At 35.6% G+C, this 24,423-nt stretch overlaps 6 protein-coding genes across 8 annotated transcripts; 5 read left to right on the top strand and 1 right to left on the bottom strand.

Moving 5' to 3' along the window:
- The first annotated feature begins 2,261 nt into the window (after positions 1-2,261).
- Positions 2,262-3,421, top strand: LOC143453195 (uncharacterized). The gene is made up of 3 exons (XM_076954382.1): positions 2,262-2,432; positions 2,817-2,961; positions 3,155-3,421. The coding sequence occupies exons 1-3, from the start codon at positions 2,304-2,306 to the stop codon at positions 3,271-3,273; spliced, it is 393 nt and encodes a 130-aa protein (XP_076810497.1). The 5' UTR covers positions 2,262-2,303; the 3' UTR covers positions 3,274-3,421.
- A 2,116-nt stretch (positions 3,422-5,537) lies between these two features.
- Positions 5,538-9,886, bottom strand: LOC143452006 (ZP domain-containing protein-like). Of its 2 annotated transcripts, XM_076952811.1 has the most exons (13): positions 9,641-9,886; positions 9,366-9,513; positions 8,101-8,279; positions 7,853-8,003; positions 7,707-7,770; positions 7,381-7,543; positions 7,108-7,268; positions 6,875-7,046; positions 6,695-6,765; positions 6,448-6,631; positions 6,174-6,281; positions 6,000-6,102; positions 5,538-5,940 (listed from the first exon to the last, which is right to left on the bottom strand). In XM_076952811.1, exons 1-13 carry the CDS (start codon positions 9,857-9,859, stop codon positions 5,792-5,794), a joined length of 1,872 nt encoding a protein of 623 aa, XP_076808926.1. In that variant the 5' UTR covers positions 9,860-9,886; the 3' UTR covers positions 5,538-5,791. The 2 variants fall into 2 exon arrangements, with proteins under 2 accessions (XP_076808926.1, XP_076808927.1); XM_076952812.1 differs by lacking the exon at positions 9,641-9,886 and having other exon boundaries at positions 9,329-9,493.
- A 1,926-nt stretch (positions 9,887-11,812) lies between these two features.
- On the top strand, positions 11,813-13,810 carry LOC143452605 (uncharacterized). 2 transcript variants are annotated; one of them, XM_076953641.1, is made up of 3 exons: positions 11,813-12,005; positions 13,090-13,234; positions 13,410-13,810. In XM_076953641.1, the coding sequence occupies exons 1-3, from the start codon at positions 11,877-11,879 to the stop codon at positions 13,490-13,492; spliced, it is 357 nt and encodes a 118-aa protein (XP_076809756.1). In that variant the 5' UTR covers positions 11,813-11,876; the 3' UTR covers positions 13,493-13,810. The 2 variants fall into 2 exon arrangements, with proteins under 2 accessions (XP_076809756.1, XP_076809755.1); XM_076953640.1 differs by having other exon boundaries at positions 13,414-13,808.
- Positions 13,811-16,051: 2,241 nt separating this feature from the next.
- Positions 16,052-17,407, top strand: LOC143452614 (uncharacterized). The gene is made up of 3 exons (XM_076953651.1): positions 16,052-16,250; positions 16,750-16,894; positions 17,042-17,407. Exons 1-3 carry the CDS (start codon positions 16,122-16,124, stop codon positions 17,137-17,139), a joined length of 372 nt encoding a protein of 123 aa, XP_076809766.1. The 5' UTR covers positions 16,052-16,121; the 3' UTR covers positions 17,140-17,407.
- Positions 17,408-19,635: 2,228 nt separating this feature from the next.
- Positions 19,636-20,787, top strand: LOC143452692 (uncharacterized). The gene is made up of 3 exons (XM_076953745.1): positions 19,636-19,853; positions 20,203-20,347; positions 20,477-20,787. The coding sequence occupies exons 1-3, from the start codon at positions 19,644-19,646 to the stop codon at positions 20,572-20,574; spliced, it is 453 nt and encodes a 150-aa protein (XP_076809860.1). The 5' UTR covers positions 19,636-19,643; the 3' UTR covers positions 20,575-20,787.
- A 1,970-nt stretch (positions 20,788-22,757) lies between these two features.
- On the top strand, positions 22,758-24,343 carry LOC143452840 (uncharacterized). Its single transcript, XM_076953970.1, has 3 exons — positions 22,758-23,006; positions 23,384-23,528; positions 24,135-24,343. The coding sequence occupies exons 1-3, from the start codon at positions 22,878-22,880 to the stop codon at positions 24,230-24,232; spliced, it is 372 nt and encodes a 123-aa protein (XP_076810085.1). The 5' UTR covers positions 22,758-22,877; the 3' UTR covers positions 24,233-24,343.
- The last annotated feature ends 80 nt before the right edge of the window (positions 24,344-24,423 follow it).

Here is a 24,423-nt window from a genome sequence, read left to right as displayed (position 1 = left end):
GAAGATTCATAAACAAAGAAAGCAAACAAATTTGACTCATTTGGGTTCGTAATGACTTAACCCTATCCAAACCAGGTGCGCGACTTTACGATTTTAACTAGGTGTGACCGCCACTGCAGACACATTTTCAACCGTTAATTACTCGAAAACTATACGTCGTAAACTGATCAGATTTTTACAGGTTAGTAGCAAAAACATCTGGCTTCCTGTATACATCATAATTGTAAAACTAAAAAAGTGCATTTAGTGTAAATTAAATATTTCTACAAGTGATACATTTCTAGAAGTTTGTCTTGTTACGCCGCGCCCCGCTGTGCGGAAAAGCAGCTGACCGCGAGAAGAGAACGCAAGAGAATAGTTAGTCGAGTTATTGGTGCGTAAATGAGTAATACGCTTCAATGTGGAGAAGAGCAAAATTATGAAAATATCACAATATCTCAAAAATTACAAAATCCAACTTTCTCAAACAAACATGGACAGATAGCTGAACATTTTTTAGGAAAAGTCACAAAATTTCATATTTCTTCAGCAAACAATGCAACTGTACGCCACGTTTTGCTTTGACTATGTGCAGGAGAGGCCACACCTAGTGTAAATGGGGTATGCTGTTTACTGACTTGGCCTTAAACGTCTTCATATGCTTCTATAGCAGCGGTTCCCAAACTGGGGTCCGCGGACCAACTGGGGTCCGTAAAGCAGTTTCAGAGGGTCCGCAATGAGAATTAGTCTTTAAAGCAGTTTCAGAGGATGGATGTAGTACACGACAGGAGAGTTGCGCTATCCAAAACCAAACCAAACATTGATGAGTTAGTTGCAGCAAAACAAGTGCACCTACCCCATTAAAAGCTTACCGTATTTGTTAATTTTTGCTTTTACTTTGATTGGTGTGGTTTTTGCATTTTTCCTATAGCATTCTTTGATTTTTATAGGGCCGCGAAATATCAAAATAATTGCAAAGGGTCCGCCAGGAAAAATTTTTAGAAATGTTTGGGAACCGCTGTTCTATAGTATAGCGTAGTTATACTATAGTGACAAAACCCCACTAAACAAAGAAATAATGCTGGTTATGTGTTAAAAAGGCGACCACAACCAGGTTCACAAGCTCAAAAATGTCAAAGTCAGTCCTGAATATTTTTTACTGGAACGTTGTATGTTTATAAATTTAGTTTCGGTGGAATTGCGTTCACAACAGCACTACATTGTTTACACAGCTGCTGTTTATTGTAAAATACTGAATCCAAAACTGATGTTTAATAATTTGCTAAATTTTTAGCTTTATGTTTAAATCACATTCTTTAGGAATTTAATAAAAAACTTATGTCTTATGTTAAAAAATTTAGTTATTTCGAAATTCAATCTAAATATACTTTGCTTAGGATGCTTCATTCTTTTAAACAAAGGTGAGTCTTAAACTAAAACTTAAAACAAACAAATTGGAAATAAAAAAGACATTTTATCCATTTCCAAATTATGTCATAAAATCCCAATTTTTATTGTATTAAATAGTATAAACACAAGTTATTGTTCATCATTAAAAACTCATAATTTAAACAAGATTCTGCGATTTGTTTGAAGGTTATTACAAGCAAAACAGTTTACCAACATAACCAGAAAAAAGGCTAAAATGAAAGTGCTTGCATATCACATTATTATAACGAAAGTATATTTTCAGAATGAGCTAATACCGAATAGAAAAACAGACTAAATACCGAATACCGTCGCTATCTATCCGTAATTATAACATAAAACACAAAATAAACAAAAAAGAGTAGGGCGTAAAACATCAAATAACTAAAGTGTTTTGAAAACCGGTTTATCTTAAAAAGGGTTGAGAAAATTTTCAACACTGTTTCCTACGCTTATTTCCCTTGAATGCTGACTCAGTTTCTTCAAGGAAATTAACGCGCAACATCGGAGATTGCTCGAAGCGTTAATTGCTTGTATGCTTGTTACTCAGCGTTTTTCGTTGTCTTTTCCTAGTTTACAGCTTGTAGTTAATGGACGGGTAGACTTTTATTTCTCAGCCATGGTAAAAGACTTGCCTTTTGTTATGCTATATTTTAACTTTTCAGTCAAATGGACCTCAGTTTATTCACTGGGAGTAACGAACCAAATGAACAAATCCGTAAATAAAGTCGAGAAAGAACGATAATTAATAAGAAAAATCTAACATGAAAGCAATTGTTGTAAGCATCTTACATTTAAGTACTTTTGTTTGAAAGTTTTTGTTTTATGAATTTTTGTTTCAAAATATAGTTTGCAAAAAGTTAGGAGAAGTAAGAAATTTTGAGTCGTATTCGAAAATGAATTGGAGTAGATTTTGCGCCGGAGTCTTGTTGAACGGGGGTTCAAAGGTTGATTATGCCTACGTGGGGTCAAGGGATAGAATGTGGGGAGACAGTAGGAAGTTAGGAAACTTCACAAGGCTTTCAGTAAGTGTTTTATGTAAATGTCAAACTTTATTGATTCCCTTTTTCATAATTTAATGCACTAAAATAGTTAAACACAATGATTCTCTTTTCAAGTTATTCATCTGTTTAGATTATTGCCAGGTTTCGGTATGTTGTGATATATCGTTTACTGATTTCATAAGCAATATTGGACCATGCTTTTATGTTAATGGCAAGAAATTTAAACAATGAGTATTCAGTGAACTTAAGTTGAGATAAAAGTTAAAGTTACGTGATCTGATAAGTTTTGTAAAAACAATTTAATTTTGAATCCCATAAACTTGTTTAATTCATGCAATACAGTAGCTACAAATATACTCAATAAAAACAGTATTCATCAAATCATTTTTTTAATTTTATTTTAAGACTCGCGAAGTGATGACTATCCGAAATGCAAATGGTGCAGATTTTGTGTTTCGTGGTGAAGAATACGTGTTTGTGGAGTTAATAAATTGCGTACATAACTACGAGGGTACAACAAGATCTATTGCTTATGGAATAACTCCCAATCGTAAGATGTTTGCGAACATTTGATATTGGAAGTAATAATGAAGGCATCGAAGTCATGGCGGTGGCGTTGTGAGTGAATTTTATACGATTAAATTCCGGCAGTGTCCGGCAGTGTCCGGCAGTGTCCGGCAGTGTCCGGAAAAGTCCGATTCAATTCCGGCACTAACGCAGTGTCTTGCTTCTTTATTGAACAGTTGTCTTGGTGGTCAGCGGCTGTGTAGGTTCTTATGACGAATGCCGAAGAGCAATTGAATACGGGCTGCCATATATCACCAACACTGATGTTGAACGTTTCGTATATCGACGAATCTAATCCTGTGGTAACACTGTAAATGTATAACGCTGTAAACAATAAAATTTAACAAAGTTTGTTCTTACAATATAACCAGCTACTGTGTTATCATTTAGACTTATAATTCTGCTTTTTGATGTCGAGTGAATGTTTTTTTCAAATGTTTCGTTTTTTTCACGTTTCACGTTTCTTTAAGCTGCGTTCACATAAAGATATGACAACCAGGTTCTGTTCTTGTTGGTCGCTCCCCTAGCGTTTGCACTCGCTAAAAATGTGCGCTCACACTGAACTAGTTTCGGGATCAGGAATCGCGTTTTTGTATGTGTGAACAATTAAACGTGAGGCTTCGTTCCAGGTTTGACAACTAGTAAAATCACACCAATGGTACCTGGAACCTGGAACTGGGATTAGAAAGTGGTCTCTAGCAGTTTAGTTTGTAACGTGTTTATAAATGAGTGTAATCGCGTAAAGCTGCATTATTCTAAAACGAAATATTTCTATGGGTGTAAAACTGTATAGGCTAATGAGTTTCTGGCTGGTTTCTATACAAAGACTAGTATTGTTTGTTATAAGTTTACTTCACTAGTCAGCATTAGAAAGGTACCGGCAGGAGCCAGGCGGTACTGTGTACTGCACTGTGTACGGCACTGTGTAGGGTACGATGCTAAAAATAGACTAAGCTAGGCTTCAGCCTATTTACGGCAGTACAGTTTCACGGTTGTTGACTGTCAGCTTGTGAAAAAGCAGAGAGTAATGGCGTGAGGTTGTACGCGTGAGATTCATCAACATTTACGCCGAACTTCACGCCAATTTTTTAAATGAAATAGCTGATTGCTTGAAAGCGAATTTATTATATGTAAACAAAGAATTAAGGCTTCGGTGCAAGCTATAACGCGAGACGTTTGTTTGTAGGTCTAGGTAAGCCAGACCGCAATAATATTTATAGGCCAAATGCAAGCCGGGCATTCCAACTGCTATACTAGCCTGTATGGCTAGTGATATCCTAGTGATAGACCTATATAATACAAAGCATATTTATAGACGTATCGTACCAATATTACCACCAAACAAAGTGATGACTCAACTAATAGTAAATCTAGCCTGGGCTGTAGGCTACCGTGGTTATCATTTTTGGTTGCCGTACTACTGTGGGTTTGACGATGTGGAATGTTCATCCATGAGAATTAAGCGTGAAATCTTAAACGAATCCCGTTCAATTTTACACGTTGTGAAAATAGGACCCGTGACGTGATACAGCGTCCACACTGAGCAAAAGAACAGTTCCTGGTTGCGAGACCTGCCATGTAAAATCAACCCAAGTCGACTTATGCATAGGTGGTAGGAAAAATGCAGGCCCAGTTCTAGTTCCAGTCTCGGATTTAATTGTTTTAAGAAATCCAACATTTTGCCGTGGTAACAAATACAATTATTTTCTCAGGTTGAAAGGTTGAGTTTCGGTTTAATTGAGTTTCAAAGTTGTACCGACTTATTCTCTAGTTGTCTACGAACCAACCCCTATAGATAAAAGCGAGGGTGTCAACATAAATTACAAAATAGAAATAGTAATAATAAACAACGAGCATAATTTAAAAAAAAATGATCTCGTTGAAATTCAAATTAATTTCGACTCATGACAGCTGACAACTACTTGGTGATGTGTAGTCATTTCATTTGAACGGCAAATTTTTCGTCATTGCGTGCAACTTTCCATGCTTTACTACAAGTAATACAGCAAAAGCGCAAGGTGCTGTGGGCAGGACTCGCACCAGGCGTCCAACATCCACAATACGGAGTACTAGCCATCACAGTTTGACATGTAACAGGTTTCTATCCATCGACCTCAGGCCCAGCACGCTTCCATTGCGCCACTCTGCTGATTTTTTGACGAGACTTATTCTACACTAAGTGGAGTTTAGAAGTTTTAAATTTATTTTTAACTCGGAGACCTTGTTTTAAACATAATGTGACATTCAAAAGTTCAGTACACTAAAGAACTTTTCAGTTCAATCAACCTTTTCGTCTCTCTCTGACGAATAACAAATGTTTTGGCGATTTCTGAAGCAGAACCAGATAAAGGCTTAAATTATGTGTTGTTTGAAAATGTTATCATTTTTAACAAAATAACCCGTTTGTTGCTCAGCAGCATGTTATGCCGCGTTTCTAACCTTTTATATACATTCTATGTTTTTGCTTGATATTGCAATACCGGACGCGTAACCGTGGAGATGAAACTATGAGTTGTGACGTCATCTGAGTTGATAAAAAAGGCATATGTCATGTAATGTTAACACTTACAATTTATTCAACAAAGGGCACAATTTATTTACAAAGCTATGTAGCTTGAATACACTCAATAGGGTTTGAGGTCTTCTTTCAAAATATCACTCTGCTTCGAAAAACTGGGAAAAGTTTGGGCGCCTTCATTTACGATTTTATGTGGGTGTTATCATCAACCGTGACTTGAAGTAACTGTTTCCATAACACGAAAGATATGATAAGAATATACACGTTATTACAGGATTTTATCGACTTCTACATGTCAAATAACACGTCGGAAGCCATTCTTCTGCTTCATATCTTCCTTACTCCACACTAGCAAGAAACAAACCAGGAAGACAACAGCTGTGATGACGCAGGCAAGTATCACCAGGCTACCTCTCCCGGCTACTATATCGGAATTTTCAACACCTGTTGTAAGAAATGACGTCAGTATGAAGTAAAATGGACAAAACTCGATTTAAGAATACCTTGACATGTTCTTCCGTCTCCTAGGAGAACTCGTCCGGGATGGCAATTACATCTGACGTCATCGTTACGCATTTCACACGTGTCACTACAGCCACCGTTTGCCTGTAAATGTGATAAAGAATTATGAAGCTCTTCTTCAAAGCGGTTACGTCATAAAAAGGAGTATGTTATACTTCTTCGCAACTGATCGCTTCTCTCTTGCTGATGAAGATAGGTCTGGATGCAATCAAAAGCGAATCAGATGTTGACACGTGACGTTTTCGTTTTCTGCTACAGCTTGGCTGATTGCCAGAGACATATCAAGACATTTGTTAACGAATTAAACCTTTTATCAGAGCAAAACTTTTTTAAACGGTTTTAAACTTTTATGCCAAGAATTGAGGGTTAATGGCGAATTAAAGGTTGTTTTAATTAGCATTGCGGACGCAGCAGGGTCATAAGTCTTACCCAAGCCAAACATCCAGGATCAACGTCATTGTGACATATTGTGACGTGGCAATAAACATAGATTGTCTGTGTGTCGTAATTTGTCCAAACAAAAGAACGAAATCGAAACGCAGCATACGTGGCGTTGTAGTTCCTGTCTATGTTGATTGCGTCATCGGTATCGAATGCGTTGTCAGCTGGACAACTTTCAAATTAAAAAACAAAAAACGGTAACTATAGAAGACGTCATTCTTACGTCATAACTAACCTGTTATCGAGTATTTGGTAGCTTGTTACGTCATTGTGGTTGTCACTTGGTGTCGCCCAGCATTCTGAGAGCTGAAACACAAAATTATAATAAGACAACGTCATTATCTACGTATAGCAACAATATTACTGAAAGATGTTGTAACAAAGTTAAGTATTTTCAGCGCAAACCATTTTAAACCTGAACGTGCAAAGCGTCGTCCAATGAATTCAATTCCATTTTTGCATAAATTTGATCCGGAACTTCGACCTCAGCACCCGCACTGAGTTTAACTGAATAAGATCGATCTGTGGTGAAGAAAATTTCAACTCCAAATCTTCCTTCTTCTTCTACAGAATCCAGCTCCACTTTTCTGTTGAAAGATGTTGAATACAACGAGCGTTTGAATGTTGCAGCAAACGTCGAACACTCACTTGATCTTGGGAAGGATCGCTCCAGCTTTAAGCAACTCTGTCGTGTTGTACTCGCACGTCAGGTTGAGGCATCCATCAACGTAGCGCTGGATCGCTGCAGACTCATTAACTTTAGGAAGACATCGCAGAAGAAACTGCGCCTTCAGAATGCCGTCTGTTACCTAAGTATGGCATCGCAATAATTTTGGTAACGTATATGTTTACTTGTAAAGCTATCTGATTAAAAAAGTTAAAAAAAAGTATTTTGCTTCAATTTACTGAGACAATAACTACCTCTAATGTTGAGCAATCGGTGACACCGAGATTAAAATTTGGATCACTCGCATTTGCCTTACAAACAGGGTCAACTAAGTTCACGTCGTCGACAGATGTAGCACTAATTATGACGTAATCATCTTCATTTTCACATAGGTCAATTATCGTTTGGTTTGATAAGCTATAAAAGAAACACGAAATTGTCGCTTTGACTTCATATTCAAAAATCATGTGTAATACCAATGCAACAACTGCTTTTTGTGTTTTATTAGCACTATACAATAAATTTCATTCAAAGTAAATTTAATCCTAATGGGATAAATTTAATTCTAAATATAAATTACCTGATGCTAATTTGTCCCTGGTCGCCGCAAATTAGTTCTGGAGCTGGTGGCGGCTTCGGAAGATCTTATATAAAGTAACGTTATCAGCTTCAACTGAAATGAAGAATAAAGTTACGTTTTGTTAGGTTTATGCGACAATTATCCACCTGCATTCAGCGTCATTCGAAACCCCGACCTCGTGCCAGCAGGATCCGAGTAAAATTGTATCTTTATCAGATTTCCACTGATGTTAAATGGTTCAGGAGCTGTCATTAAATTTCCTCTATAAACCAATCCCGTTCCGTCATCCGATGTAATCTAAACGTATGATAGTTTAAACTTTAAGCCAAAAGTAAAGAGTACTTGTTTAACCAATAAGTATGTTACAGGGATTTGCTAGCTCGAATATTCATACCCAGAGTGGATCAATTATGTGAAATGTTGGATGAAAGGAAACCATGTAAGTGGTTGATTGCTTGCTCTCTATCGCCGTCTCCTGGAGGTATGTGGTCGGGTAATTGGTGTTTGGAAAATCAGGAGGTTCCACGTGTATGACTGCTTGGTTCACAAAACGCTCAAATGCTATGGATGGTGCTGTCGTTAGTAAAAAAGAACAAAATAAATTTAATAGCAGAATTTTTGTAGTATGTACTGTATGCTTCTTGAATTTGCAGTGAGACTGCTGAAAAACGTAGAACGAACGACCAACCCAGATACATTGATAAAATGTAAGTTATACATTATTAAGTTGAATGTTAAAAACGCAAATAGTAACAGTAGTTTTCCGATTTGGTTATACGTGAATGATTAATCTTTACAACAAGTCAAAACTTGAACGAGACATCCGAATATCTCGAAACCTCCGAAGTTAAATATTCTGGAACCAATATAGACAAAAACAGTTGAACTTTTGTTGGGAAAAGTCAAGAAGTATCACTCATATTGTTTTTCTTCAACTGAGCAACTGAAACACAAGAAGAATTCTACATCGAAATCTCCATCGACATTGTGCCAACCGAACACAGTATTGCGATACTACATTACTCCTCTCTCAGTTAGATGATGATTGCGAGATGCTCCTGGCTAAACCGGCTTGTATAGGTACAGTACATATACCGCAGAGTACACAACGCATAAGGACGCTTTAAGTTACTGCCCTGGCTTTAGTAAACAACTGAATACTGTTTACTCAAGCATGGCTTATACTAAGTAGATTTCACTTGGCCATGAACGTATTACGAAGGATCATCTACGAAGCCATAAAGCAACACCTGCCAACTGCCTGGCTGTTATTGCTGCAATCTGTTCGGGTTGGGATACAGCAACACGTACTCAGCCTAGACCAGAAATTAAACTATCCTGGCCACAGCTTCATGGGCACTTCCCAATAGCTAGAGCTTGAGTACTCTCAACTGCTTCCAAACCGAGTTCGCCATTTCCAATTAACTACGTATTACTGGGTCATATTATGCATCCCCTAACCTGGCAAGCAGTAGCCCAGGTACCTCAACGTCATGACCTGCTCAACTGACTGCAGACGATAACATTTTGTATTTGCACGACCATGAAGGTTTGTATGTTTACAAGTAAATTATGAATAGCTACGTAATTGTAAGGCTACGTTAAATTGTAAATTAGCTCACCCAACATACGCTATGCTTAAAAAAAACGATAACAGACTTGCAACGAAGTTGATTGTTGGATCTGATCCCAAGCCAACACATTGGACAAACACATATGCGGAATGTTGGAAGAGTTCAACCCAACCCGCCAACGTTTCTCCTATTGTTCCCAGAACCGGGTCAGAGGTGGAATTTCCTTCGTAGAACTAAAAAATTTAAAATTATGACAAAATCTAAACAAATCTAGACATTTACTTGCGAAAAATAACGTGTTAATTATCAGGCACATGTAGTTTCCATGCAAAATACACAAGCTTTCGAATAACAAATCACCGCGCATTGAAATCCTGCAGCAAGATTTGTATTCGGGGTTAAATAAGAGACGATGCTTCCAACTACGCTTCTTGTTGCACTTATGTTAAACACAGAACACGTTGAACCCATTGACCAAGCTTGACCGGGGCCATTAATATCTGTATTTCTTGCGCATTGACCACTTACTTCACTTCTCAACAAGCTGACTAGAATAAGAATAATAAAACCGACGAACATTGTATACACGTCTTGTTTTCTCGCCTAATGTAGCTACAATGCGTCATATAAAGTCTTCCAGATTTGTACAAACAATGGAATGGATAGGGCAGGACGGTATGACGTCATATAAGAAAGAAAAAAGCAACATTTTGCAAGGAAATACGAGCGTGATGCAACAATGAGAATTAGGTGGTAAGCATTTTCTTTATGCTCTGTTAGTTTATGCAGTGATGTCTGGTAATTTATATTGTAGCGTACATATTTTACAAATTCCAGTAATGTCCAAAATTTACAACTCAAAATATTTATGGATAATTATTGTATGGTGGTGATAGGATAAAGGATATTTATTCTAGAATTACTGTAAGTAAAGGCCTTCACGACTTCATCTGGGTGATGATGTGTATCCATTTATGCACAAGGTATTGGTTCCTTGTCTCCATTTCCAATGGATGTAACTATACGCCGTAGTTGCTCTTTACCTTATTAGTGCAAATTAAATTAGTGTAAATCAGTTTGCGTCATACTGCAGACACCCTTATTTCCGAATCAACAAAATGTTTAGATAAGTAATTTAATGACTAATGTGTTGCAATAAAGACCAAGAAAGGATACAACCAAGTATGTTCTGGAAATGACTACATACAACAATTGGCTGTGTAGGAAGATATGTTATGATTAGGGCGATTATTTTTTGACCTAAAAATTAAAAATTTTGACAAATTTTGACATTAAAAAACTTTTTTTTGACAAATTTTGACATATGAAGAACTCAAGTAGTTAAACTACGCATTATTGTACAAAAAGTTAAAATTTGTTGTAGTAAAGAAGGGCAAAAATGTGAACACAGACCTAGCCTATTCTGAAAAGGGAAATAAGCTAATTACAAATCATTGCCAAAAAAACTGCAAATAAGACACAACAAAAACTGTTCAATACATTTGTCTAAACCAGCGGTTCCCAAACTGGGGTCCGTAAAGCAGTTTCAGAGGGTCCGCAATGAGAATGCTTTTTCTTTCATTGATGTGGTTTTTGCATTTTTCCTATAGCATTCTTTGATCTTTATAGGGCCGCGAATTATCAAAATAATTGCAAAGGGTCCACCAGGCAAAAATTTTAGAAAAGTTTGGGAACCGCTGGTCTAAACTAAAGATACAAGAAGTTATTGAACTATCTAAAGCAAAACCGAAGCAAGAGCTGATTCACAATAAGTAGACAATGGGCCATTTACAACAGTATAAAGTAGGCTACAAGGTGTACAATGTAAATGACAAGTTCACCTACAGTGCAACCTCTATGACACCACGAAAATGCAGTTTTTAAACAATTTTGACTTGGTGAACAATTTTGACTTTGTAAACAATTTTGACCTAACACTGTAAATTCGACAAATTTTGAACTTTTTTTGACAAGTCAAAAAATAATCGCCCTAGTTATGATGTATAAAAACCTCCAATCGTGGTAGTGTTGTCTCTTGCATTAGATTTATTTAGTTCCGTTGTGAGTTATTTTGAAGTCGTTTCTTATCGCAAATTATTTCATTTTAACTCCACTTGTTCACCAGCTGTCAGTAGCAATAGGATTTTCACACCAGAAACGTAACGTGAGTTTCTTAATTGTTTCAAACGTGTTCTTTTCAGGGACACTTTTCGTTTTCGGCAATTAACGAGGAACGCGTGTCTGTTGTTGCCAATTGCCGGTTTACAAGTTCGTAGTTAAGGTGAAGACAAGTTTATTTTTTGTTGTAAAATCTTCCTGTGTTTGTTAAACAGGCCTTCATTTACCAATTAAATAAAACTCAGGTTTGCCCATTGATGACGTAGATGACGAGAAAAGCTACACTACATCTCAGAAGTTTATCATTGAGAGAAAGTTTTGTAGACGTTATCACAGATAAATTTCGTGGTTGGTCATTTCACGTTGTGTACTCATTTGCTGAAATATGTTTCATTATTTAAATTTTGTAGGTTAATGTTAACTTTTACAGGTTATACAAGCATAGATTTATATTCAAAAAGCATTAATAAATACCGGCATGGATTGGAATACGTTTTGCTTTGACGTTGTACAAGGGGAATGTCATTTGATCCATTACGCATTTATTGGGACACCGGCAGCTGTGTGGGGAGAATTTTGTATGACGCCCAGTTTCACAGGGTTGAAAGTAAAAAAAGATAAAGATATGGATTACTATGATATCGTTAAAAAATTGAGTTATCGTTATTTTTTCTTTTCTATGTCTAACTTTGCATATAGTACACAGTTGTACAGTATAGTAGATGTAGATTACATGTGAATGAATGATAAAAGTATTGAATGTAGATTGCGAAAATTTATATGTAAGATTTCATAGAATGAATTTTACATATAAATAAAATTTTGCTGTGGTTTAGAGCAGTGGTTCCCAAACTTTTTCAGCTTGTGGCACACTAGAAAAGTTATAAAACGCTAGCGGCACACTTACAAGAGAAGAAAAGTTGCTTTAAAAAATTTACTTTCACGTGTTATTTATCATGTGCTTATTTATCAGCTATTGAAGCAGTTAGAACGCTTTTAAGTCGCATATGCTTGTCTGCATGCCATATTTTAAATATTTATATAGTTCTTTTCCAAAATTCTAAAAAGGTTCGCGGCACACAGTTTGGGAATCACTGGTTTAGAGTGTGTCGACCGCATGAATAACGAATAAGTATTAGAATTACACTGTCAAAACCAAACGTTTCACCACGTAAAATAATCTAGACTAACCATCTATGCTTGTTTTATTTATTATGGTTGTAAAATATTTGAAATATTAGCATAAAAAGTGACTATTTTACCGTGAGTAGGTCACGCAACCCGTGGTTATAGCTAGGCGGTGAGGTTAAGAGAATGGGTTTGCCAAAGTCGATTGTATTTAAGTTCATTGTAAGTTAAATTTAGATAAAACGAAAGATAAATGTTACTATAGCATTAAAAGCATTAAACTTACGCTAACATGTTATCTTGGTGCAGCCACAATAGTTTAATAAATCCAACTGGTTTTCTTTAAGATTTAACATCAATCGTCATCTATTCATTTATCCGATACAATAAACTGGGCTCAAAATATTTCGCTTTAAGTGGATTTGAGACATTGTCAAAAAGTATTTAAAAGACATCACATATCTTACTTTAGATTTTAAAAATATGTGATTTTTTATTGTATTTATATTACGTAAGAGTAAAACAAATGAATATTGTGCACTGAAATTTCGCTTTGATATTAGACTGCAGAAATCGTTACCATCATTAACTCCAATGGAGCGAGCTTTCCGTTTCGTGACCAAGTATACCAACTTGTGGAAAATAATAAAGGCATTTTCTACTACGAGAGTTCTACAAGTTCCCTTTCTTATGCGGCAACCTGCAATTGTAAGATGTCTATGCATTGCTCAATCGCCTTTTTAAGTAGTTTGCGAAAATAAAGTTTAAGATGTTATAGGATTGCGAAGAAATTTGCTTCATTTAATTCTTAAACGAGGTTGCTAAATAATAAAAATTTGTTCGTTTATATCCCGTAGCATAATGCGTTGTTCTTTTTTTGGAGGCAGCATTCCTGATTGTGTGGGCTCACAAACGTGCTTACATCGAGTGCAGAAGAGCGATGAATCGAGGAATAGCGTTTCTTGAGAAGAATAAAGAAATGTGAACTAACTTAACCTTGCTAGACCAAGGTTGCATATACAAGTCAACACATTTTATGCTGTATATTCTGGCAAAGCACGTCAGCTGTTTCGTATTCTATTTTTATCCATACGCTACGTATATTTACTTAAATCACTTTAAATTACTAAAATATTTAAATAACATTCAGTCGGCATAAGTCGCTCGTATGCGTTAAGTTTTTACTGCATTTGCCAGCAATAAAACGCTTACATATAAATTCTAATAGAAGTGTTCATATTTTAGAGTATATTCGGAGAAATTTATTACCTAAATGTAAAAGCATGTATAGTTTTCGTTAAAATACACGTGAAAATTGATTTTGGCTGTAGTCAGAGCGGCAAGCAGCTAACACAAGGGTTAGGTCGTGCAAGAAAATATCTCAGACTTTCATTTTAGCCTGATTTTAAAAATGATTTTCTCAAAGGGTACACTTTATGAATTCGATTTAAATAATCAAAATTAGGGATTAAGCTTATGCTTCATTTTCAATCCTGTTTTCACCTTCATATTTTAGGCACGGTAGCTGAGTGGTTCGAGCGCTGGCCTCGCAAAAAAAATGTTGCTTGTGTTCCGTGTTCGATACCCGGTGGTGCCATACCGTTGTAACGCCCTTGGGTAAGACATTAACAACACTTGTTACTGTTCAGTGGACCCGGTGGACAGTTCTTTATTTGGGAAATTCTATACAAAAAAATAAAACAAAATGAAACATGTGTGGCGATCAGAACTTTCGCAAAGGCTAGTTTAGTAACCAGGGTTCGAACGGTGAGAAAGCTTGGCTGGATTTAGGTCGTGCAAAGACTTTTCTGAGTCCGAGGGAAAAGATTATAACACCAAACCATGCCATTTTTGCAAATATTGCCGAAGGTATGCTGTATAAGGTGTCGTAATTACATCATAAAAGGTACATCATGAAGCAAAATTTTTTAATTATTTTTTTAACTATTGTTGACAGTTTTTGTTATTTTAGCAAACGTGGGCTTATTTATCCAAAATCAAGATGTATCTAACTTATCTTATAATCAGAAATAAAAGGAATACAGAGCAAAAATGCTGAACACCAAGTTAACTGCAAGTTGTAAGCTGACAATTGATGAAAAAACACGCCGAGTATGGCAAAAGTAAAGTAAGTAACTCTCATGACGATCATTTACACGTCGTACGAGGATCACTAAACAGAAAACGCATTGACGGAACGAAACGGCAAGTTTGCGTGATTCAACACACTTATCTTAGCACCTCGACTTGTTTAATGTAAATTTTTCCATGTGCAGAATAGTTTTGAATAACACTTATGCTTTTAACTTCCTATGGCACTTCAGGTTTTGGCGGATTTGTTTCAGAGAAGTGAAATTTCACACAAAGCCATCAGATGCACATTTCAATGCTAAAGTGGCCTTATACAGTAGCCTACTGCAGTATGTAGCCCTATTTAGCGGCATGTGCTACGTGATCTAAACTCTAATTATTATAAACATTACAAACTATGGCTGGCATGGCGTGTAGTTATGGTGAAATATTCATTTTGAGAGACCATCTGATCTAATTATGACCAGTGTTCTAATTCGATATTTTGAACTGAAAATGATTCGTAGGTTGAACAAATAGAAGTTTATGGTAAGAGAAATTGTTAGACAAAACTGGACTTAAAATTATGCAAACTATTCGGGAAAATCATCATAACTAACGCTTTCATTTATTCAAATTTCAATTGAATATGGTTATTTATACATTAATAAAACAAATATATAGCTATAAGCGATTTGGTTCAAGACAATTTTGTGTTACTGTTAATAAAATAGTCAAAAAAAACTAAGTCACACAACGCCAATACGAAAAACATGTAATTAAAAATTGGTATGAACCAAAAAGACGAAGGATTTTGTTTGACAAAAGAACAAAATGTTGTTTTCAATTGTGCTGAGCAATCTAAACAAAGCACGATTAAGTGCCAAAAAATTAATGAACAAGGTTTTTGCAAAAACCTAATCCTTTACTTCTTTAACCAATATTTGAGCCACTAAAGTAAGCTATTAATTGATGCGTGCTGTGTGGTCCTTTTATTCCTTGGCTGCGCTTTGTTTTGGTAATCGACAAGGAACGTTCGAGACCGCTCGGAGCGTTGATTACTTTTCGTTACCACGATTAGCGTTTTATGTCAATTACTGCTTTATAACTTTGGTTGATTCGTTGGCTACTTTTCAGCTTGTAGTTAAATTATAAATAACTCTATAGGTTATGTTTATCTGCTGTCCTGGTAATATATAGATGTTTTGTTAAATATTTTTTTCGTTTTTATTTAAACAAAGCTCAGTTAGCATATTGTTGATTAATTAACAGAAAAGCATTTGCAAGGAAAAAGAAGTGTGTAAGCAAATAAAAGAGTAGTAGACGTTATATTATCGACGAAAACCTTGTAGTATGTAGTGTGTAGTATGTAAGCAACCGCTGTAGTGAACTTGTAGTTTGTAATTTCAGCTTTGAAAACATTTCCTTTACACTTTTTGCAGATTTCGCTCACTTTAACGTAAAATTGAAAAGAAAAAACAAGTATATCTTGAAAAAGGTGCGACGGTCTTTGTAGAACACTGAAATGGATTGGAATACTGTTTGCTTTCAAGTTGTGGAAAAAGGGAGTCCTTTGGTCGACTACGCTTTCATGGGCACACCGTTGGCAGTGTTGGGAGAATATTGGTTGGGGGAAAATTTCAGAAGACTTAGTGTAATTGTTTTTTTAATTTTTTTTAAACAGTTTTTCTTGTTGTAGTTATTTGCTGTTGATTCAGTAGAATAGTAGTTACCGATCAGTCAATCTTTTCCGTTGTTGACTAACTCAGTTGACTTTTCTTGTTATTGCAAAGTAACCTGAGACCTTTCTTAACTCGCCATTTTTGAATGTTACTGAATAATGTGGGAGAGAGATCGAGCAAAATTAATCAATTGCACTTTTGCAATATCCTCATTTTGATTAAAGCGAGTTTGCTGCATTTTTATTTTGTAGTGTGGTTTTATTTTGTGCGAAACGTCACTTATTCAACGCAGACTGCTAAGCCCCGTGTCATTTTAAGAGCTCATCACCTGATGCTTTTAATATCATTTGTTTCTCATGCAAAGTTTATAAGTTTGTAAGTGCGTTTCCTCATTTTTATTTACGTGACATGTATGAAACATACGCAACTGATTTCAATCATTTAATTTCCTTTTCAATTTTTTAAATCAAGAGTGCGGAAATTGCCATCATCGTAAACTCCTATGGTTCAGACTTCGAGTTTCGAAATGAAGTTTACAGAATCGTGGAAGCCAATAATGGAGTTTTCTACTACCAGAGTCCGACAAGGTTCCTTGCTTGTGGACAGTGCGCCAATTGTAAGATGTCTATGCATGGCTTAGTCGCATTGTTTAACTAGCTTAAAACAAAGGCATGTGAGCCATTGTGACATTGACACTGGCACTGAGTTAAGTGTGTTCATTTAAATGCATTTCATTATTCACTGTTGTATTTTCCTTTGGCAGTGTTCTTGATTGTTTGCGCTCACGGACAAGCCCATTTCCAATGCAAGAGATCAGTGGATCGCGGTATGACTTATCTTGAAATGGTCAGCAGGTTGTGATCACAGCGATATGTTCATGGTCACAGACACACATCTACACACCTTAACTGCTATATATTCTGACAATATATAGCGTATGAAATCTAGCGGATACTTACATTATGTCGCTTGTTTCCAAGTTATGCCATATGTTATTTTTGTGTATGCGCTATATGTGAGTGTGTATCAGTTGTCTCCAGGCCGTCCGGAGCTGCACACGTAGATGCATATTTACGCATAAGTAGAATTTTATACAATGTTCTCGCCAAATAAAATGTTTATGATTCTCTTTGTTGCTACCGATCAGAGAATGTATAAAGTAGGCCTAGTAAGTGATTCTGCAATCTCAAATTCAGGCCACTGATATTGTTGCGACATCTAAAGCTCGGAAAACATGTCATGCAAAAATAACGCCGCCATTTCATTCCAATAAAGTTAACACATGATAAAGCAATTGATATTATAGGCTCCTGTTGGAATGTCTTCAAAATTAACCGGGCATACTTCAATACGACTCTCCGTATTATTGTGTTTAAATATACCTTCTGCTGATATGGAGTGATTTTGATTCTGAGTGCTTGTGCAAACAAACGTAATATGTTGCACTGTACAGAAGGACAAAGAAACTTTCTTGGACAGTTGCTGCTCATCTAGAATTGGTCATCAAAAATCAACAAAATCACAAAATGTTGTGAAAGTGTTAAAAGTTTGAGGGTCGGGAAAAACAGATTTAGTGTTGTAAATGTTTCTGGTTTTAATTCTGCATTTATAAGCTTTTGTTTCATGGCACATTTAAGCCGTCCTTAGGTGATAACTGATAAAGTAAAGAAAAAAGCTATAAGACAAAGTAAAGTTGTCTTAGAAAGACATACAAACGGATTATAATGACAATTGTAACAATGATTGTGACATTTTACAACGACAATTGTGACAATGTGACAATGCCGGGGCATGGCAACACACACGCTTTAGTAAAATTAACCAAGGCTCTTTGACGCTATTTGAGCTTTGCAGCAATTAGCCTACAGTAGCAACATCATTGTTGGCAAAGTAACACCTGCAGATGTTGTTTCAAGTTGTAATTACAATGCAGTATAGGTTAACTTTATATTTGTCGACACGAGCTTTCGGAAGAATAAGCTTGCTTCTTCAGGTGTACTGTGAAATAGCCAAATGGCTGTGAAATTGGCCATTTCACAGTACACTTGAGGAAGCAAGCTTATGCTTGCGAAAGCTCGTGTCAAAAAAATATAAAGTTAACTTTAAGAGTGCCAAACTACATGCTGTTTCTTACTTTACTTTAAAATTTGGTTAACACGGTTCAGACAACATCAATGCAGAGAAGATGACATTAACTGAACATTTCTTTGTCATAACCGTTAACTATAGATGGAAATCGTTGTGTGAAAACACTTAAAATAATAAAAAGTTTGCTATTTCGGAATACAATTGATGCCTTTTTATTCATAGAATATTAAATTGTGATCGAAGAACAATACAAAACGATATGTAGGGAAAAATGAACCATAAAAAGCAAGCTCTCTGATTGGTTTAGCCGGTTTAATATTTCATAGAAATCTGAAAATTTGTTGTTTGAAACTTTCTTGACAGACCTAACGTCGAGATCAGGAAGATCCGAATTTTTTTAACAGTCCATTGTATTTTTTTATGTATAAATTATTGGGAAGGGCTTATCCTGAAAAAATGAAGCAAAGCTGACTGAATCTCGCTCAACTGTTTATGCAGAAATTTTTTCGAACCACAGTTATCAGTGGAAAAGTTTGTAACATCACAATCATCTCCATAACAACCGAGGCTTAGTTAAACCTGGATGTAAATAAAGCAGCAGTAGTATGGAAAGAGGTTTTGGAAGGAAAGGAAGAAGGCAACCAAACAATGCTGGCCAAGCCTTTGACAAATCAAAAATTACAAACATGGACATCTTAAGGTAAATAACTTAAACTTGTTTTTCATTACTAACCCTTGTTTTGTGATATACTAAAGGCCTTTGCTGCTGCCAAAATAACAACAATATTCCAAAGAAGGAAAACAATTGCCAGGGTAACTGAAGAACGGAATACCGATAAATAACTTAACGAACAAGGTTGTTGTAGATATCTCCGTACTCATTGCATATCTTAAGCAGGTTGGGTAAGTGCGAAAATTGCCGCAAACTCGTTCCTTGAATACGCTTTGCCTTGTGATCAACAAGCAACTTGCCCGACTGCCCCTAGAGTAAAGTATTCTGTTGTGCTTTGTTTTGCGTTTTAGATTGTCAGTTGCTAATTTACAACTTGTAGCTAAGTTGGAGATATGCTCATGCAAGCCTTAATTAACTAAGCTCATTTGTGCTTAGTTAACGAAAAACAATCATACAAGAATATATTATAAGGTATATATTCTATAGATAGGTGAAAAAGTCGTAGAACTTTTAGAAGTCAACTTACAATATATTTTTTGCTTAGAAAACATTATTTCATTATTTGTTTGCAAAGAATTAAAAGATATTGTAAAATCGACTTTGCATGTTAGAAAATTTCAATAGAACAAAAATTGTTAAACAGATATTAAATAAGATAAGACGGTATTTGTCGAGCGTTGAAATGAATTGGGATGCTGTTTGCTTTCATGTTGCGCATGTTGCTGGAAGACCCTTGGTCGATTATGCATTTATAGGCACACCGGTGTCTGTGTTGGGCCAACATCGATTGTCTCCAAACTTCGAAAGACTTACAGTAATTAATTTATCAAAACGTAGGCTACAAGATAAGCTATTCTGTGAATTAAATCATGTTAACACGACATAGATGAGTGTAACACGAAATAACGGTAAGCTGGCTTCTCCGAGATTGATGGAACTTTTTTATCGTAAAACTTCAAAATGTGATGAATGTGAAAGTAACATTTTTGGAACCACTAGCATATAACAAGATTAATCTGATATTGTATGTTAAAACAAGACGAGTTTTAACTTTGTTTCTGTTTAAGCTACTGTCTGTTTTTACTTATTATTGCAAAGATCGTGCAAACATCATCATATTCAACTATTATATCCAGTTGTTTAGTATCGTTTTCTTTTCCCAGGGTCCCGAAATTGCCACTATTGCAAACTCCAATGGTTCAAACTTTCGGCTTCGTAACGAATTATATCAACTTGTGGAGCATAATAAAGGCGTCTTCTACTATGAAAGTCGCACAAGGTCCCTTGCCTACGCACAGTGCCTAAACGGTAAGATGTCTATACGTTGTTAAATTGCGTTTTTGAGTAGTTTAATAGAAAAATTTGTAATTGAAATTGAGAAAAGTTTGTTCGTTTAAAAACGGTCACAATGAAGCATTATTGACTTTTATTCGACAGTGTTTTTAATTGTATGCGCTAACGGGAGTGCTTACATCCAATGCAAAAATGCCATGGATTGCGGACTCATCTATTTAATAACTGCTGGACGAATCTGAACCTCTCAACCTCGCCACAGCAGTGTATTTGGATTCGCATATCAGCTGATATTCCTTTGAATTTTACTACCTATTCTGGCAATTAACCGCATAGCCTATGTACTATACATTCTGTGCTATATCTTACTATATTCTATTATATACGTCCGGTGTCGCAAATATTTGTAGAAATTGTGTACTATATTCTTGCAAAATAAAACTATAGATTACTTTTGTCACTAATAATAAGATGATGATGATGATTATCGGTAAATGTAAATTATTGAGCTGTTTTTAAGTTTTGAAGTCAGGTAATTGATCTCCTTGGGAAATGAAAGAGCCGGAGAACACCGCTAGGAGCCCGTTAAAATACAACCTAGCAGTTTTTTATATGTGTTACCCTTTAGATTGAAAGTTATCTCATGTGTCAAAACTCTTGGGACAAATTTATACTTTTCAAAATCAGGTTTAAACTTCAAAATAATATTAACTAGAACGCGGAAGAGCGTGAAGAATGAAATTAAAATATAAACATGAAAACTATTTTCTTCGACATGACCCGGAAGGCAAGGAATTACCACCGCTTGAGCAAGAAATACTTTTTGCCAATGTAACGAACATGTAACGTTTGTGACGTATGGCACATGTGGCAAAGCGGTGAAATAAGCAGCATTATGAACGAACGACTAGTTTTTCAACAACCTGTTTCTCTGAAATTTTACAATTTCGTTTTACCGCCAAAAGTTTGTAGAGAAACACCGCGCAGAAAAAAGGTAAAGACAATTGTGACGTTATCCTGTCTCAAACAAAGCCATTCGCTCCGACATATTTCTAGAAAAATATTTTACGTTAAAAAAATTTTAACAATTTTTATCGTGGAAACATTCAACTAGCAGCAGGTAAAATACTTGTGCCTATAGGAACAGCAGAGTAGTAACATATTTGACAGCAAGTTTGCGTGGACATTTCGCCAAATTTCAGCTTCAGGTAATATTATATTACCGGTCTCTGTAATAACTGTTAACTATAGATTAATTATTCAAAGAATAACTTAGAAAATACAGCAATAATTTAATGGAAGTTAACAATGGACATTTGTTACTTTTGATGTGAATTCAACCTGCGGTTTGTCAAAACATAATAAATTTTAATTTGTACAAATAACAGCATGCCAAACAAATAACAGCATGCCAAACAAAATGATGTTGAAATGAGCGAATAACAAAAAGCAACAGACCAGACGCGATTATTCAATTTTCCGATCATGCAAGTGCTGTAGCACCTGTTGTTCGTTTTCAGTGTAAGTATATAGAACTGTTCAAGTCTTTTTGTTTGCTTTCTAACACAGATATAATACATGTAACACCAACGAATTGTCAAAAGTAAATAAACTAACTCACCACCCTTACCTGGTTTGGATTAATATTTCGACTGGTATACCAAGAAAAGAGAAACGGTAAAACTAAAAGTGAATTCATGATCTATATGATAACGATTGCAATAGCGGTAAACTTGCTGCTCCGAGATTGCTGGAGTTTTCTATCGTTAAGCTTTCAAATATGATGAATGTAAAAGAAAAATTTTGGAATCACCGGAATAAAACAAAATGAATTTGATAATGTTCGTTAAAAAAGACAAATTTTGTTTTTGTGAAAGCGAGGTGTCGTAACTTATTATTGCTGAGAGCAGTCATACCTTCCAAAGAGCATCTTGAATTAAAATTAAGAAGACAGAAATAAAAGTTACAATTCTTAACATCAAAAAGTTGATTTAAATGTATTGACTGTTGTCCATTTGCTTTTACGTGTTTGCAGTGTGTGTTTTCAGAGTAATTAATCAACGTGTAAAGCGGGTAACTGTCCCTATGTTAATTAAACAAGTAAAGCTTGTGTGATACTCGGCTTTTTTATTGTCAGTTGCAGTGTGGACAGCTTTTACAGTAGTTAAATGTGAGACTATGAGCAAATTTGTTGAGTCTCCGTTCTAGCAGCATATTGAGATTTTTTTTGTTAGTTGGGTAAATAAAGTTTATCTTAGTTTAACTTAGTTTTATTGTCGCTTTCGTTATAAGAAAAACTTTGTTAAAGTATAAAGACATATACATAATAGAAAATAGAACAAATGGAAAAAGTTGATGTTTTGGGCGAACAATTGTTTTACCTGTTTTTTGTTTAAAAATTTGTTTCTTGTTATATATAGCCAGTTAAATGTTAATTCTTTTAGGCCGTTAAGACGAGATTTTATGCACAAAAGTTCAGTTTCCTTGATAAAAGTTTTTATATATATTTGTACATGAGAAAAATTAATTTTTTTAAACCACTAAAATGTCTTGGAACGGTTTGTGCTCGGAAATTAGAAACCTTGGAGGCCATTCAATTGTTTATGTTTATATAAGGACAGCGGGAAACATCTGGGGGGAGGATTTGGCGTCGGAAAGATATAAAAAACTTTCAGTAAGAAAATAGGAAAATGTAGATGTTTGTTCACTTTTGAGAAATTGTCTTGTTTGGGCATTTTGGAGATCTATATTTTGCGATATATGGAGACGATTGGATGAAAAAAGAACCAGTTTGTCGGCTTATGTGATATTGAAAAACAAGCCTTTGACTAACCTCATTCTAATGTATCAAAGAAATCCAGAAATCTCACCGTTAAATTTGGTCAAAATCTTTTGGAACAAATCTAACACAAACATCCTATTAAGCCGGGTTTCCGTTTATTCTGAACTACTGTAAATTTACGCTTATGGAAATCTATGACAATTTTATGATTTAAGATTATGTAGTTTATTGTTCAATAATATGATTTAACTTTGAAATTTTTCAACCAGATTTTCGAACTTTTCACCGTCCTCAATTCCAATGGTTCGAGCTTTCGGCTTCGTGGGGAGGAATTCCGACCTGCAGCGATTATGAACAACGTAATCACTTTCGAGGGGGCGACAGGTTCTCTCGCTTTTGCAAAGAACCCCAAATGTAAGATATCTATGCGCTTTAATTGTTTAACCACAATCATGTCAGTGACATCATACCGCGTTTATTCGAACAGAAAGTTATACTGTTCTTTAACGTTTTGTGCGCTTTCTAATCTATGGCGATTCCTATTTTCTCGTTGTTTGGCCAATACCGTAGACACAACACTTAATTTCCTGCTAATTCTGCTAACAATTAGCGGGTATTTGTTGTAAGTTTTTTTAAATTCTTCGGGTTTGTTTTGCTGATTAGACCATGTTTTCACACTTCCAAATCGTAGACTGCGGGTGTTTTAAAGTTGTGGAAAAGACCGCTGATTTGATGACGTATTTTCACAGTTTCCTAACGACAATTTATTCGCAAGTCTGTAAAGAAGTCTATATTTGAATCAATATTCCACAACTAAGTGTAGCTTGAAATAGTACATGTATGGTTGGTGTGAGATCAAAATACAGGCATCACTTTCACGATTTTAATCAAAGACGCTTCATAATCAAGTAAATGCGGTATGATGAAGCCATGGTAGCTATTGTGATATTATGAGTGAGGTTTGCCCTTCTACAATTTTGTATTTTTAGTTTACTCTAATAACGCAGCGTTGTTTTACAGCTGCCTTGGTTGTGTGTGGTTCTGCAGGTTCTAGCAACCAATGTCGATGTGGGGTGGAATACGGATTGCTGTATCTCCAGGCACTTCGAAAAGTGTGAACTCGGCCACTTTGACGCAACCATGTACACACTGAGAAGCAAACAGCCCACGTTTATACGTGTAGATATTTTATACCATATTTTAGCAAAATAAAACATTACGTAACTTTTCGTTTACCCTGATCAGCAAACGTGAAGTTGCGTAAGGAAGATGAAGACGCCTATTTATTTCATTAAATCTAACAGGTCTA

The sequence above is a fragment of the Clavelina lepadiformis genome, chromosome 4 (genome assembly GCF_947623445.1).
Source record: "Clavelina lepadiformis chromosome 4, kaClaLepa1.1, whole genome shotgun sequence".
NCBI lineage: Eukaryota > Metazoa > Chordata > Ascidiacea > Aplousobranchia > Clavelinidae > Clavelina > Clavelina lepadiformis.
Note: the sequence above shows the minus strand (reverse complement) of the source record. Positions and strands in the feature narration are given on the sequence as shown.